This window comes from Aedes albopictus, chromosome 1 (assembly GCF_035046485.1).
Source record: "Aedes albopictus strain Foshan chromosome 1, AalbF5, whole genome shotgun sequence".
NCBI classification, from domain to species: Eukaryota; Metazoa; Arthropoda; class Insecta; order Diptera; family Culicidae; genus Aedes; species Aedes albopictus.
In genome coordinates, this window is record NC_085136.1 from 243,556,242 (window position 1) to 243,569,766 (window position 13,525).

Genomic DNA, 13,525 nt, shown 5'->3' on the forward strand with positions numbered 1-13,525 from the left:
AAGGTTACAGTGGTTGTATTTATCAACTAAGCTTCATACCAGTAAGGAGCCCATAATATCCCAAAAACATACAACAACGCGTATTGCTGCTTTAACTGCTTAGGTAAGTACAGTGGATTATGGTAACGTAGTGGCAAAAGCTATTATCACAAGTGTAGATCTGAAGCTATGGTCTCCGGAGTAGTGATGTTGATCTGGAATACCTCAAAACTATCTTCAAATGACTCATGATATACCAGGGGGATTACAGATTACAGTCTAAAGTTCATTGTGAGAATAACTACTGTTATTATCAAGGGGTAAACTGCAGGATAGTTTGGACGACCCTCAATGTCCCAAACCCTTCACTGGTCTCAGCAGATTACTTTTCTATAGTGTTGTGAAAACACATAAAGTTTTTCTTGTAGATTTGAAGGACTTCATTATAGAACAGTTTGGAGGACCGTGAATGTCCCAAAGGTTTATTATAAAAAAGTGGACTTCAGATTGCTCCAGTAACTGCGGTTGATTATGCAACGTTACTCAGTATAACAGATATGGCTGTTACGAGTGTAGACCTAGAGTACTGAAATCCAAGGTACTTCGGCTGACCTGGAATATCCCTGTAGTGTCTCTAAATGCCATTGTAGATTTGAAGAGCTTCACGGATCTCAGCAGATTATGCTTTGCTATTATTTATGGTGAAAATACATAAAATTTTTCTTGTAGATTTGAAGGAATTCATTATAGAACAGTTTGGACGACCGTGAATGTCCCAAAGGTTTAAAATAATCAGATTGGTCCAGTAACTGCGGTTGATTATGCAGCATTACTCGGTATAACATATATGGATACTGTTACGAGTGCAGACCTGAAGTCCTGAGCTTCAAGGTAGTTTGGCTGACCTGGAATATCCCTATAGTGTCTATAAATGACATTGTAGATGTCAAGAGCTTCACGGATCCCAGTAGGTTATGCAATGCTAATAATTGTGGCGAAAATACATAAAATTATTCTTGTAGATATGAAGGACTTTACTATAGGTGTATACAGTGTCGAAAATAAATATACTAACTAACTAACTAACTGCACTATAGGACAGTTTGGAACACCTAAAACATCCCAGAATATAAACACATTTTGATATTCTTGACGAAGGCAAAATGGATAAATCAAATATATTAAAAATCTTTGGATACATATAAACGAAACCCACATCCAAGTTCAGCTTTTAGAACAACTGGTATGTCAATTATTTCGTTTTTCCCAATTTCATGGTGTTCAGGATGTTCTAGGTTATCAATGAAGTCTTAAATACAAACATCCCCATTGTTCTCTAATAGACGACTCAATTTGCAACAACTTTGCCGAAGACAGATTTCTGTTTTATCGAATTGGTGAATTTATACAACAGTTTCTATGTTTGGGTCATATATGACCCCTCCGGCTCCAAAGGGTTAAACCTTTGCACATACTCAAGAAACAAATCGTTGACATATTTGACATTGTTGATTTCATTTGGAGCTATTTAATTTTTGGATCATAAATCATGAGGTTCCCACAAAAGTGGTGGTTCCGGTATTACCTTCTAAGCTTTTGACAACTTTAGCAGCAACCAGCAAAGGACAAGTTCTGTGGCCGATTACCTCCATGCATCGGAGAAACAACCTTTTCAATGTTGGTTAGCCACTTAGTGGCAATATCTTAGCCAAGGTGGGTACCTGTTGCAGACCGGTTTACGGAGTGCAGATTATAATTCTTGTGGCTCTATCAGTTGCAACTAACAACAACGATGTGGTTCGACGACAAGTCGGCTACTAACAACGACCGAACGATGCGCTACACGCCGTTTCTGTAAGACACTGCGAAGGTTTGTGACTGTGAGAAATATCAATTTTTCAAACCAGTTCATTTGGTCCGGTTCGAATGGGTTTGGTTGTTTGTAGAAACCAGTTTGAACTATGCCCTTACCAATAACCAGCGAGCACAGCACGTATGTAAGGTTGAGCTGGTGATGATTTGCATAGAAATATTTGGGAAACCTACCAAACCGCTTGTGCGGGTGCTCATAAAATTATTAATCCCCATCTTGGTAGCGATAAGATATGGGGGCCAATATGTGTGTTCAACAAAAATAGCTAATCTTTGTGTCGACCAAAATCAAGTGCACAAAAACAAGCTTATCGTACTGGCGTGGGCGTCGGGTGAAGTTAAGAAGGGTAATAAATATTGAAGAAGAAACAATGGGAGCAGGTTGACCCTTTCAAAAACTTGAAGTCCGTTAAGTAAGAATGTAAGATGTACTCTTTTCTGGGAAATAGGTCATACGAGAATCTAACCACATCTTACTTTAGAAGTGAAAGATCATCCGGGAAAAAGGTTTTGGCGGATTTCGGTATTCGAAAATATGGCTATTTTGAACAAAAAAATATACTAGCTCTTCCGGCAAACGTCGTACTGCCTGCCTACTGTAGGATCCTATGTCTACTATGTGTAGTAAGGTGGCCCACACTTATATGAAAAACAAAAAAATTGAAAAATGCCAAGTCTTACCTCCCGAATCGGCTGTTTTGGACTCTCTGAAGCTACGTTCAAAATCTGAGCAAAATCGATTAATCCTAAGGGGGCGCTCAAAGTGGTTGAAGTTTGTATGGAAAAACGTGACGAAATGTATGTAGAAATTTTAAGTTTTCGATTTTTGCCGCTAGGTGGCGCTGTAAGCGTTTAATGATAAAACCCTTTGGTATTATTGTAGGTGACTATATGCCAAACAACTTTGTCGAAGACCACAAAGTGATACGACGCCTGTTAAAAAAGTTATACCCTAGATAAAATGAGGCGAGTCAATATGGTTGTTTTTCCAGTACCAATAATGAAATCTCAATAATTCGCCTCACATTGCCTAGGGTATATTTAACTTTGTTCACAGCCATCGTCTCATTTTGCGGTCTTCGACAAAGTTGATTGGAATATAGTCACTTACAATAATACCAAAGGGTTTAATCATAAAACGCTAACAGCGCCACCTAGTGGCAAAAATCAAAAACATAAAATTTCTGCATACATTTGGCCACGTTTTTCCATACAAACTTCAAGCACTTTGAGCGCCCCCTTAGGATTGATCAACTTTGTTAAAATTTGAACGTAGCTTCTGAGAGTCCAAAACAACCAATTCACAACCAACTTTTCATATAAGTATGGACCACCCTAATGTGTAGGTACGGTTTGGTTCGTGTTCGGTTTTATCTTGGGCTATATGTACATATTATGAAATAGCCAAGAAAATAGAAAACTTGTTCAGGTCGTTTTCTTCAAAAAAAAATCAAATCAAACAGAAAACCATGGATCAGAATCTTGATCAGAATGATCTTTTAGGTGCACAGATTGGAGTGGAACCAGTAAATAGCGTTCAATGGTTAAATTAAAGTGTCTCGAGTATACCACACACACACACACACACACACACACACACACACACACACACACACACACACACACACACACACACACACACACACACACTGGAGGAAGTAGAAGTGCTCGCCACGGAGGCGATAGATGTTGTCGAAAACTGGATGCGGGGGAAAAAGCTGGCCCTAGCTCATCACAAGACCGAGATGGTTTTGATAAGCAACCGAAAGGCGGTACACTGATAAAATTGCAAACGTAATGTTTATGTAGGTGAAACCTTTACGATTTATAAGACTTTATAATAGTTAGTTTTAAATATGCTTACATAAATATTATAACACCTTTATTGCTATCTATGCGGTGAACCATAACACATATATAAGGCGAAACTTCATTTATATGTGGGCAAACATAAAAAGTATAATTATTCTCCTATAGTTAAAAATTATGTGAACCCACATATAATTATAAAGTTTGACCGAATTGATTCAGGACCAAAACAACATCATTTTTCGCGCCAATCGGAAGCGTCGGGAAAGTCTTCTGTTCAGGCAGGTAACTATTTTTTTAATTTCTTCATAAAATGTCTGCTTAAACCTTTATTTTTTTGTTAATTTTATTTCTATCACAGCAAGAGGCAGGCAGAGAAGCGGGCTACGGAGTGTTCCAATGATTCGTCCATATCCCGAGTGAAAACGAAAGAACCAGAACATGACCCCGAGAGGTGTTCGTTATAGCCAGACTGCGATGCGATCTGTTCCGGCTAAGATAAGGGATGAGACAACCGAACCGGCCGCTGCCACCCACTCCGGACGATGATGACGCCCAGGGCAACCGGACACTGATAAGGAGGAACCGTGAAGGCAAAAGCACTCAACCAGGAACCGGATCTGCAAAAACAAGCGCCACAAATCCGGCGAAGAGCAGCAAGCGCAGTCGGAATTCCTTCCTCAGAAAATCTGGCCTGGACCGCTGATCCGTATTCTAGTCGAAGACCATACGGCATACAAGCACAATTATCTTTAAAATTCAGATAAATATTTAAGGAATGAATAAATTTTTTAATTAAATCAAAAACAAAACAAAATGTTATTCATTTTTCTTTTTTTCATTTGTTTGCTCTTATATGAAGTTTGCTCATAATTATTATAAACTTCTCATGAATAAATATCATAACTCTCACACATAAATATGATTTATCATCTATATAGAAAGTATTTACTTCAATACATAACTTTTAAATGTAGAAAGTCTTATAGGATTTATGTTTGCAGACATAATTTTTAAAGGTGATGCCAAATTGCAAAAAATTATGTAGTTTCACACATTTTATTTTATCATCTATATAGAAAGTATGTACTTCAATACATAACTTTTAAATGTAGAAAGTCTTATAGGATTTATGTTTGCAGACATAATTTTTAAAGGTGATGCCAAATTGCAAAAAATTATGTAGTTTCACACATAATAGTTATACGGAAAATTTCTTCGGTGTACAACAGGCGAGAATTTCGGTCGGAGAGTGCATCATCGAATCGAAGCGGAATGTGAGACACCTGGGAGTTATGTTAGACGATAGGCTAAACTTTAATAGTCACGTCGACTATGCGTGTGAAAGGGCTGCAAAGGTGATTTCGGCACTATCTCGGATCATGCCCAACAACTCAGCGATCAGCAGTAGCAAGAAGCGACTACTGGCAAGTGTGTCCACATCGGTGCTCCGATACGCAGCGCCTGTGTGGGTGACGGCACTACAGACAAGGAGGAACAGATCTCGGCTGAACAGTACGTTCAGGTTGATGGCCATGCGAGTATGCAGTGCGTACCGTACAATTTCGTCAGAAGCAGTCTACGTGATAGCCGGAACTATTCCCATAGATCTTCTACTCGAGGAAGAAAACGAGTGCTATAGAGATAGAGGCATATCAGGAGTCCGAAGAAGAGCCCGAGCTGACACCGTAAGAAAGTGGCAACAGCAGTGGGATAACGCTGAAAACGGTAGATGGACCCATCGGCTCAACTTTCACCTGACGCAGTTCTTGTCAGGCCACGGATGTTTCCGGAAGTACCTGCATCGATTCGGGCACGCAGAGTCCCCACTTTGCCCAGCATGCCCGAGTAATGAGGAGACACCTGAGCACGTGCTTTTCCACTGTCCCAGATTCAGGGCAGCACGAGACGGGATGTTAGCGGAGAGTACCACAAGCCTTAGCCCCGACAACATTGTAGAACGAATGTGTCGGGAAGAAAGCACCTGGAATGCGGTGAACAGGGCTGTGGGACAGATCCTGTCGTCACTGCAGCGGAAATGGCGTGAAGACCAAAGGGCATCGGATCGCGATCGGAGTAGGCTAGATCCACCGTCGGGGACTAGTCCGAGTAGTCGTAACGCTCTGGTCTTGGGTCGTCGGGGCGCCGGTGAACCGGAAGCCACCCTCCAACCGGAATCATCGAACCGACCTCGGCACCTGACTGGTCGGGATCAAACCACCGTGTTCGGGAGAACTTCCATCGCCGGGGAACTCTCCGTCGGAGTAGGCTAGCTCCACCGCCGGGGACTAGGACGAGTATGTCGCGAGAAGCACCAGTGAATGGTCGTCGGGGCACCTGTGAACCGGAAGTCACCCTCCAACCGGAATCGCCGGACCGACTTCGACACCCTGCCAATCAACATCGAAGGAATACGCAACGCGAACAACGGTTTCGGGAGATATTCTACCGCCGGAGAACTCTCCGTCGGAGTAAGCTAGCTCCACCGCCGGGGACTACGCTGAGTCGCAAGAAACTACGTCGAATCAACCGGGTTCGAGTCGTCGGGGCGCCAGCGAACCGGCAGTCACCCTCCAACCGGAATCGCCGGACCGACCTCGGCACTCAACCGGTTCGCCCAGGAAAAGGTCAACGAACGCAGCGAGAAAGCCACCCGAAGTAGAATAGCCACCCTCCAATTGTCATTGCCGAACTGACCTCGGCATTCCACTGGTCAACTTGGAGAGCAGCAGCAGTATGTCAAAGCTCACGAGAGCGCAGCAGTTAAAGCTATGTGACTAAGATAAAGCTCATGAGAGCGCAGCAGTTATGTCGGAGATAAAGTCAGCGATCTAGCGTGACTAGCTATGCCTGATAACAAGTGAAGTGCATGAGCACAGCCCCCCCGAAGTAGTCGCTTCTAGTGGAATCCGGGGGAAGCAGGCACTGTAGACCTTGGTGGAGGTTAGAGGCGTAGGGTTCAGAGTTCTCTTCTCTGTTCTGAGTCCCTCACGAACTGGCACGCGATGGACGAAATCGGTAGCACTGGTCATGCTTATCGAACGCGTGTCGGGAAGGCAGAAAGGCTTTACCACCAAGTAAAAAAAAAAAAAACACACACACACACACACACACACACACACACACACACACACACACACACACACACACACACACACACACACACACACACACACACACACACACACACACACACACACACACACACACACACACACACACACACACACACACACACACACACACACACACAAAATTTGATCATTTTCTTTGGTACATGCCGTAATGAATTGAAATGAACCAGCAGCATTCTAGGAGACAGATGAATCAGTGGCGAACATGTTTTGGAATTATTTAGGGAAATTCAATGCTTAAAATCAACCAGAGTGTAAATACATTAGAAAATGCAAGTTGCGTTCATGGGTTGGAATGAAATGCAGCATTTTTTTAATTGAGAAGTACATCTTGTTAGTTCCCTTGGATTGGTATTAACAAGTAGTGGTGGTCATCAGTTGACATAAACTATCAACGATTCGATTGAGAATTGAAACTGGTTCTTGCGCTATATTCTGAGCATTACAATATTTTTTGTTTTGTTTTTTTTTAATCACTTAACAAAATTCCTTAACCCTTATGTGGCCGACGGGTACCCGGGTACCCAGCGCCCATTTAATAAGCACGGTGTAGAAAAAAGCAAAAAAGTTTGTCGGACACATAACGGTTAAAAATGAATGTCACCCTTTGACGTTTCGTTTGTTCAATGACAGCTGTCAGCTAGCTCTTTCTTAACACGAATCAGACATGTCCAAACACTGCACTGCACGAGGAGTCGATGCTCAAACACACCACCGTGGGTGCCAAGCCACCACCTAGCTCTCCGTGTTTCAGAACGAACACGCACCGTGTCTGGCTCAACACCGGTGTCGGTGGCGGTGCTCAGGCACTCGGCACGGTGTTTGACGCTTCGGGTAACACGGAGCCCGAGTGTTTCCGATTATGTAAAACACTCGTGCAAGTTCAAGCGCTCGGTGCCGTTCATTCTCCAGCACCAGTTGCAAATGCTGCTTGTCGACGACGAGAGTGAAGTACTTGGTGGCTCCTTTTGTGTCTTTCTCGTCCCTTCTGACTCAGTGGCTCTGATGCAGCCAAGCTACCACGCACTGTTGTCGAGCTCACTGCTTTGGTGTTTCATACAATCGGAAACACTCGGCCTCCGTGCCCAACCAAAACTGAAACACGGAGCCGAAACTGAGGCTCGAGTTATAACACCGACACGAGTGTTTCGCCAGTCGCACTGCGTGTTCATCAGTGGAAGCAGAACGAAGGTGGTGATATAAACACACACGGTGGTGTGTTTACGGGCAAACACGCCACCGGTGCGGCACGGTTTGGTGTTTTGCCCATGTCTGACACGAATCGGAGTAATTATATTTTGCCATGTATCGTTTGTTTTGATTTTGCATAATTACTGAAAATTTCAAATTAACATTTTAAAAAAAGTTCTCGAGTATGAAAAAAAAAATAAAAATTTAGATTTTGAATCTGTTTTGAATACGAATTTAGAAGCAATTGATTATATCAACATCACTGAAGAAGCCAAGTGAACCAATAGCATACACAAAAGCATCATTATTGAACCAGAAGCGTTCAAAATATGTATTGTTGTTATTGAGCCAGAAGCGTTCAATGGATTGAAGTTGTTGAACCATAAACGTTCGAAGGATTGTGGTTGTTGGACCAGAAGCGTTCCATGGATTGGTGTTGTTCAACGGGTGGCGTTCAAATGATTGCAGTTGCTGAATCAGAAGCGTTCAGAGGATTTAGTTGTTGGACCACTACCTTTCAATGAATTGTTGTTGTTGAACCAGAATCGTTCGATGATTTGCTGTTGTAAAACAGGTGGAACTCGAAAGATTGTAGTTGTTGAACTAGTAGAGTTCGAAGAATTGTTGTTGTTGAATCAGAAGCGTTCGAAGGATTGTAGTTCTTGGACCAGTACCATTCTAAAGATTGTTGTTGTTGAACCTGTACAGTTCAAAGGATTGACGTTTTTGAATCAGAAGCGTTTAAAGGATTATTGTTGTTGAACCGGTAGCGTTCAAAAAGATGTTGTTATTGAACCAGAAGCGTTTGAAGGATTGTTGTAATTGAAAAAGTAGCGTTCAAGGGATTGTTGTTACTGAACCAGAAGCGTTTAAAAGATTATAGTTGTTGAACCAGTAGTGTTTGAAGGATTGTTGTAATCGACAAAGTAGTAATCAAAGGATTGTTTTTATTGAACCAGAAGTGTTCGAAGGATTGTTGTTTTTTGAACCAGAAGCGTTCAAAGGATTATTATTGTTGAACCAGTAGCGTTCGAAGGATTGTTGCAATTAAACCAGAAATGCTCAAAGAACTGAACCTAGAGTTTTCGAAAGATTGTTGTTATGGAACCACCACAAGCGTTCAAAGGTCGTTGTTGTTGCTGAACTAGTAGCTTTCAAAGGATTGCTATTGTAAAAGCAGTAATGTTTGAAGGATTGTTGTTATGGAACCAGAAGCATTCAAAGATACTGATGATGAACCAGAAGCATAAAAAAATCATGTTCAGAAGATTGTTGTGAAGTTAGTTATATTTAAAATTACAGAGTTTAGTTTCATCGAATCAGCAGCGTTCTGTTAATACCGAGTACCTATATAAATCAACAAAGCGTAATAAAGATTAATAACGATCGTAGAAAAGTTATTGGGTATATGAAATGTGTATCTATATTCAAGGTGTAGTGGTCATGAAACGTAAAGGCTCAAAAAGACTAATAGAGTTTGCAGTCAAGCTTTGGTTCCAGATGTTAAAATTGATCGATAAAAGCAATGTCATGAATAACAAAGAACTTGAATCTAAAATCGTTATATGTTCGTGAGATTTAGGAATGATGGTAGACCCAGGTTGGAACTGGATAATAAAGAAAAACGGCATAAGTGTATCTTCTAAGATTGATCAAGCAGTTTCTTTTTTGATACCTGTAAGAGTTTATTCTAAGGTACCCTCAGGTACGGGAAGAAACCTTCTCTGCAATGGAAACTCTAAAAAATCAAACTTTGATGAGTTCTTTCCGATATACCTCAAAAGATATCCAAGCATGGTCCTGAAATTCCTCTAGGTAATCTTGTAGGATTGTCTTCCTTTGAAATTTCTCAAGGATTGTTTTCTGGAATTTGTTCAGGTGATATCTAGGAATTTATTAAAAACAATAGTTTGGCATTCCTTCTGGAGTTTTCACAGGAATGGAATCCCCCTTGAAATCCCTCCAGGAATTCCTCCGAAAAAAAAAACAGGTGTTTCTCCGGCGATTCACCAGTGATACCTTTGGATTATCCATTACCAGTTCCATCAGGAATTTCTCCATGAGTTCTCCTGAGAATCCTCCAGGAATTCCTTCTCGAATTTCTTTAGTAGTTTATTCTATCGTATCCTTAGAAAATCTAGTGTGTTTTTTATGCAATCTCTTGGAATTTTTCTAGAACTATTCCTTAGTTTCATTTCAGGGATTCTTTCTGGGATTCCTCTAAGAATGTTTTCATGTAATCTCCTGCGATTTCGCTTAGTTATATCTTGCAATTCGAATGAGACGTTTTTTTTGCATATCCAAAAGAGTTTCTGACCCCCGGAATTTCTGCAGCAGTTTCTTCTGGTATTTCTTCACGAGTTCTGAGATATAATCAAGTATCCCATTCTAAACTCGTCCTACGACGATTCTTTTAAGAACTCTTTCAGCATTCCAGAGCCCTTTTTGGAATTCTTGCCGAAGTTTCTTTTGAAATTCATCATGGTTTCGTGCCAAGAGCTTCTGTTGAATTCCCATCTGAATCGTCTTTGGAATTGATCCTGAGTTTTCTAAAAGGTTTCCTTTCCAAGAGTTTCTCCTGCGGAGCTCCTTCTGAAGATTCTCCAGAAGTTCTTAGAAATCGTCCACGACTCCCTTCTAGCAATCTCCCATGAGTTTTTCTGAAAGTTCCTCAGATTATGTTTTTTTTCTCTAAAAATTAGCTAGAGTATCAACTAGAAATCCTGGTTCTTTCTAGGAATCTTTGTTAGAATGATTTAGAAGTTTCTTCTTTGTGAAACTTCCAGATAGGTATTCCTGGAGAAATCTTTAGATTGAATACCTGGATTAATCTCCAGAATGCATTCTCGAAATTTGGAACTTCCGAAGGAATTCTTGCAGAAAGCCCCAGGAAAAATCTACAAAGGAGTTTGTAGAAATCTGCTAAAGCTATCAGAACAAGAATAATCACAGGACCAATTCCTCGAAGAATCTATGCCTGCGTGCTAAATAAAAATAGCTTATCTGTCGACCGAAATTACGCTCGCGGAAAAAAAAACAAAGCTTATCGCATATTAGCTACGCTACTAATCATAGGTAATAAACAACAGCAATGGAACTTACCATTTTTCGGTAACCCCCGAATAACGTTCACCGCAGCATTGAAGCGATCCTCGATGGACATGATATTGGATGTTTTTTGTTGCGGTCTCCCCTTTGTCTAGCCTACGGTAGCAGGCAGCTGATTATACTCGCTAGACCGTCACGCTATTGTTGAGAAACCGTCTCAAATAATAAATGACGAAAACCGGGTCTCCAATCTCGATCTTCACGGACAACAGCTTGCGTCGGTCCAGCTTCGATCGTCTAACTGGTGGGCAGAAGGGGGTCTCGCTCTCTGTGTATCTCCCACCAAAGTTTCGGCGAAAAATAATGCACCACAGTCGTCGCCCGCCGCCACAGGTTATTACGTAAAACAAATGCGTTATTTTCTGTTTGGCGGTTCGGCTGGGGGTCTACAATGGGACCGATTCGCTCTTCCAACGGCAAGCTCGCAAGCAGGCAGGCAAAGCAAATCCGATGGAAACGTGTAATTATATGTGCATATTAAAAACTGTCGCCACCGTTGACGACGAGGTGATTGCAACAGCGATGACCTGCGTGAGGAGGGCACTCCGCCGTAGACCGAATTCCTTCGTCGGATCACTTTTTTTCACCCGCAACGGTGACTTCACCCTTCGGAGAAACAAAACAAACGCTTGCACTTATTAACACTCTGGATCTTCTTCCGCAGTAAGCTACGATATGGAAGCAAGCCAAGTTGATTGCTTTATTGACAATAATTATTCTCACTGTTGGATGCTTCTCGGAGTGCTTTGCTTCCAGCTTCTCCCACTCGCGGAACGTCACGCACCACCGATGATTACCGACTCGCGAATGACGAAAAGCAAACTTGGCCTGGGCTGTCGTTCTACAGATTCTCCCGCACACAACACATCCAATCCCACAAGAGCCCAATACAAATAATGATTTTCCTGCAGCGTAATTTTCTGAACTTTGGAGTAGTTCTTCGACAAGTAGCCCCTCGTAGATTCTCGCCAGAATCTTCTTCAGCTACTTCCAATACAACGAAAAAAAACTTCTCGCTGGTAATTTGGCACCTATTTACTCAGCTTCTTTCGCGCATCGATAATTCCGAAGGCACTTTTTTTGTTCTCCTTTCAAATAATGAACAACACCGTCACCGTCCGGATGAGGTCACAAAAAATGCCACGGTCTTTCTTCAAGAGGAACCTCCGTCGGTAGCACAAGCGCCAGCGCCAGCAGAACAACACAACATCAGCGGAATTAGAAGACTGAAAAAGTGGGATTTTCAAGAAGTTCGCGTTTCGAACGGACGGACATCCACACACGACACGGCGAGTGATTAGCAAACGACTGACTGCACTGAAGAGGAAAACTTGACTGACAGAACACGACAGAGGCGGCTTCAGGGATGAAATGCGAATGAACGCTCGGATGAATGTTAAGGGGTTCCAGTTCGAGTGATGTTCCCGGGAAAATAAAAAAGATGGACTGTGGGACACCTAACGAAGCCAATTTTATTCTTTAGCGGTGTTGAGATAATGTCATATTCTGAATCTGCATGCCAAACTGAGCCGAAATCCAAATTTTCATGAATGTTGGTGCCCAGGAACTAATTAAAAAAACTATTTTTTGATGTTTGTATGGGAGCGATTTTACAAATCACTCCTCGTCGGATTTTGTACTGGGCGGAGCTGTCAAACAGTTGCCCAGCTGTCAAAAGGCGATGAAAAAATCTCTTTGAAATTGAATTTAAATGATCGTGCAAATGAAATGTACTGTTGTTGAATGAGGTGTAAGGAAATGAAAAAAAAACCCTGGCCTTGTCAATATTGTATAAAAAGCTCTAGAAAAGAAGAGCAGAGATGTTGGGTTCGAGACTGGTCTACTGCGATTGCGAAAGAAAGAGAACGAAAATGATTCCGACACAATGGTCCACTGCACGAATTTGTGCTGGCCTGCTTACTTTCACACGAAATTTGACGTTTGAGCGGTGTCGGCACCGCAAATATCCCGTGAGAGAAAGCAGGCCAGCACAAATTCGTGCAGTGGACCATTGGAAGAAGCGTTGCACGCAAAGCAGTAGGATTTTGGAAACAAGAGGAGGCAGAGAAAGCCTTGTGTGGAGAGAACAGTGTGCACCTGCGCGCGCGCGGGAAGAAAAGTGATATCTGAAGCAACATTTGAAAGGGGCAAAAAAGGTCTTGTCTTTTTTCGAAAATGCTCCGTAGGGCATAACAGCAGCCCGCCCACGCAAATGGACACCGTTATCCGAAAGCTCTATGTTTGCTCTATCCGATAACGGTCTTAGTTGTCTTTGTTGTGGATTACGACCAACAGGGAAGCGAAACGACTTCAGCGAACGTCCGAAAAAGGAGCACCAGCAGAAATAAAACGCGACGACTCAACAATGCGGGAAAGAAACTTTTTATTGACCGCTCTTCTCGAGTGAAAGAAAACTTATGAATAGGTAGCGA

General features: G+C 42.0%; 1 protein-coding gene across 2 annotated transcripts in view; it reads right to left on the reverse strand.

Annotated features, from left to right (window-relative positions):
• Nucleotides 1-12,417, reverse strand: part of LOC109425251 (acyl-CoA-binding domain-containing protein 5) — a 36,783-nt gene extending 24,366 nt beyond the window's left edge. For both annotated transcript variants that reach the window (XM_019700501.3, XM_019700500.3), the window contains exon 1: nt 11,088-12,417. In XM_019700501.3, the coding sequence (XP_019556046.3) occupies nt 11,088-11,148 (61 nt within the window). In that variant the 5' untranslated portion in view covers nt 11,149-12,417. The remainder of the gene's footprint in view (nt 1-11,087) is intronic.
• Nucleotides 12,418-13,525: the final 1,108 nt, after the last annotated feature.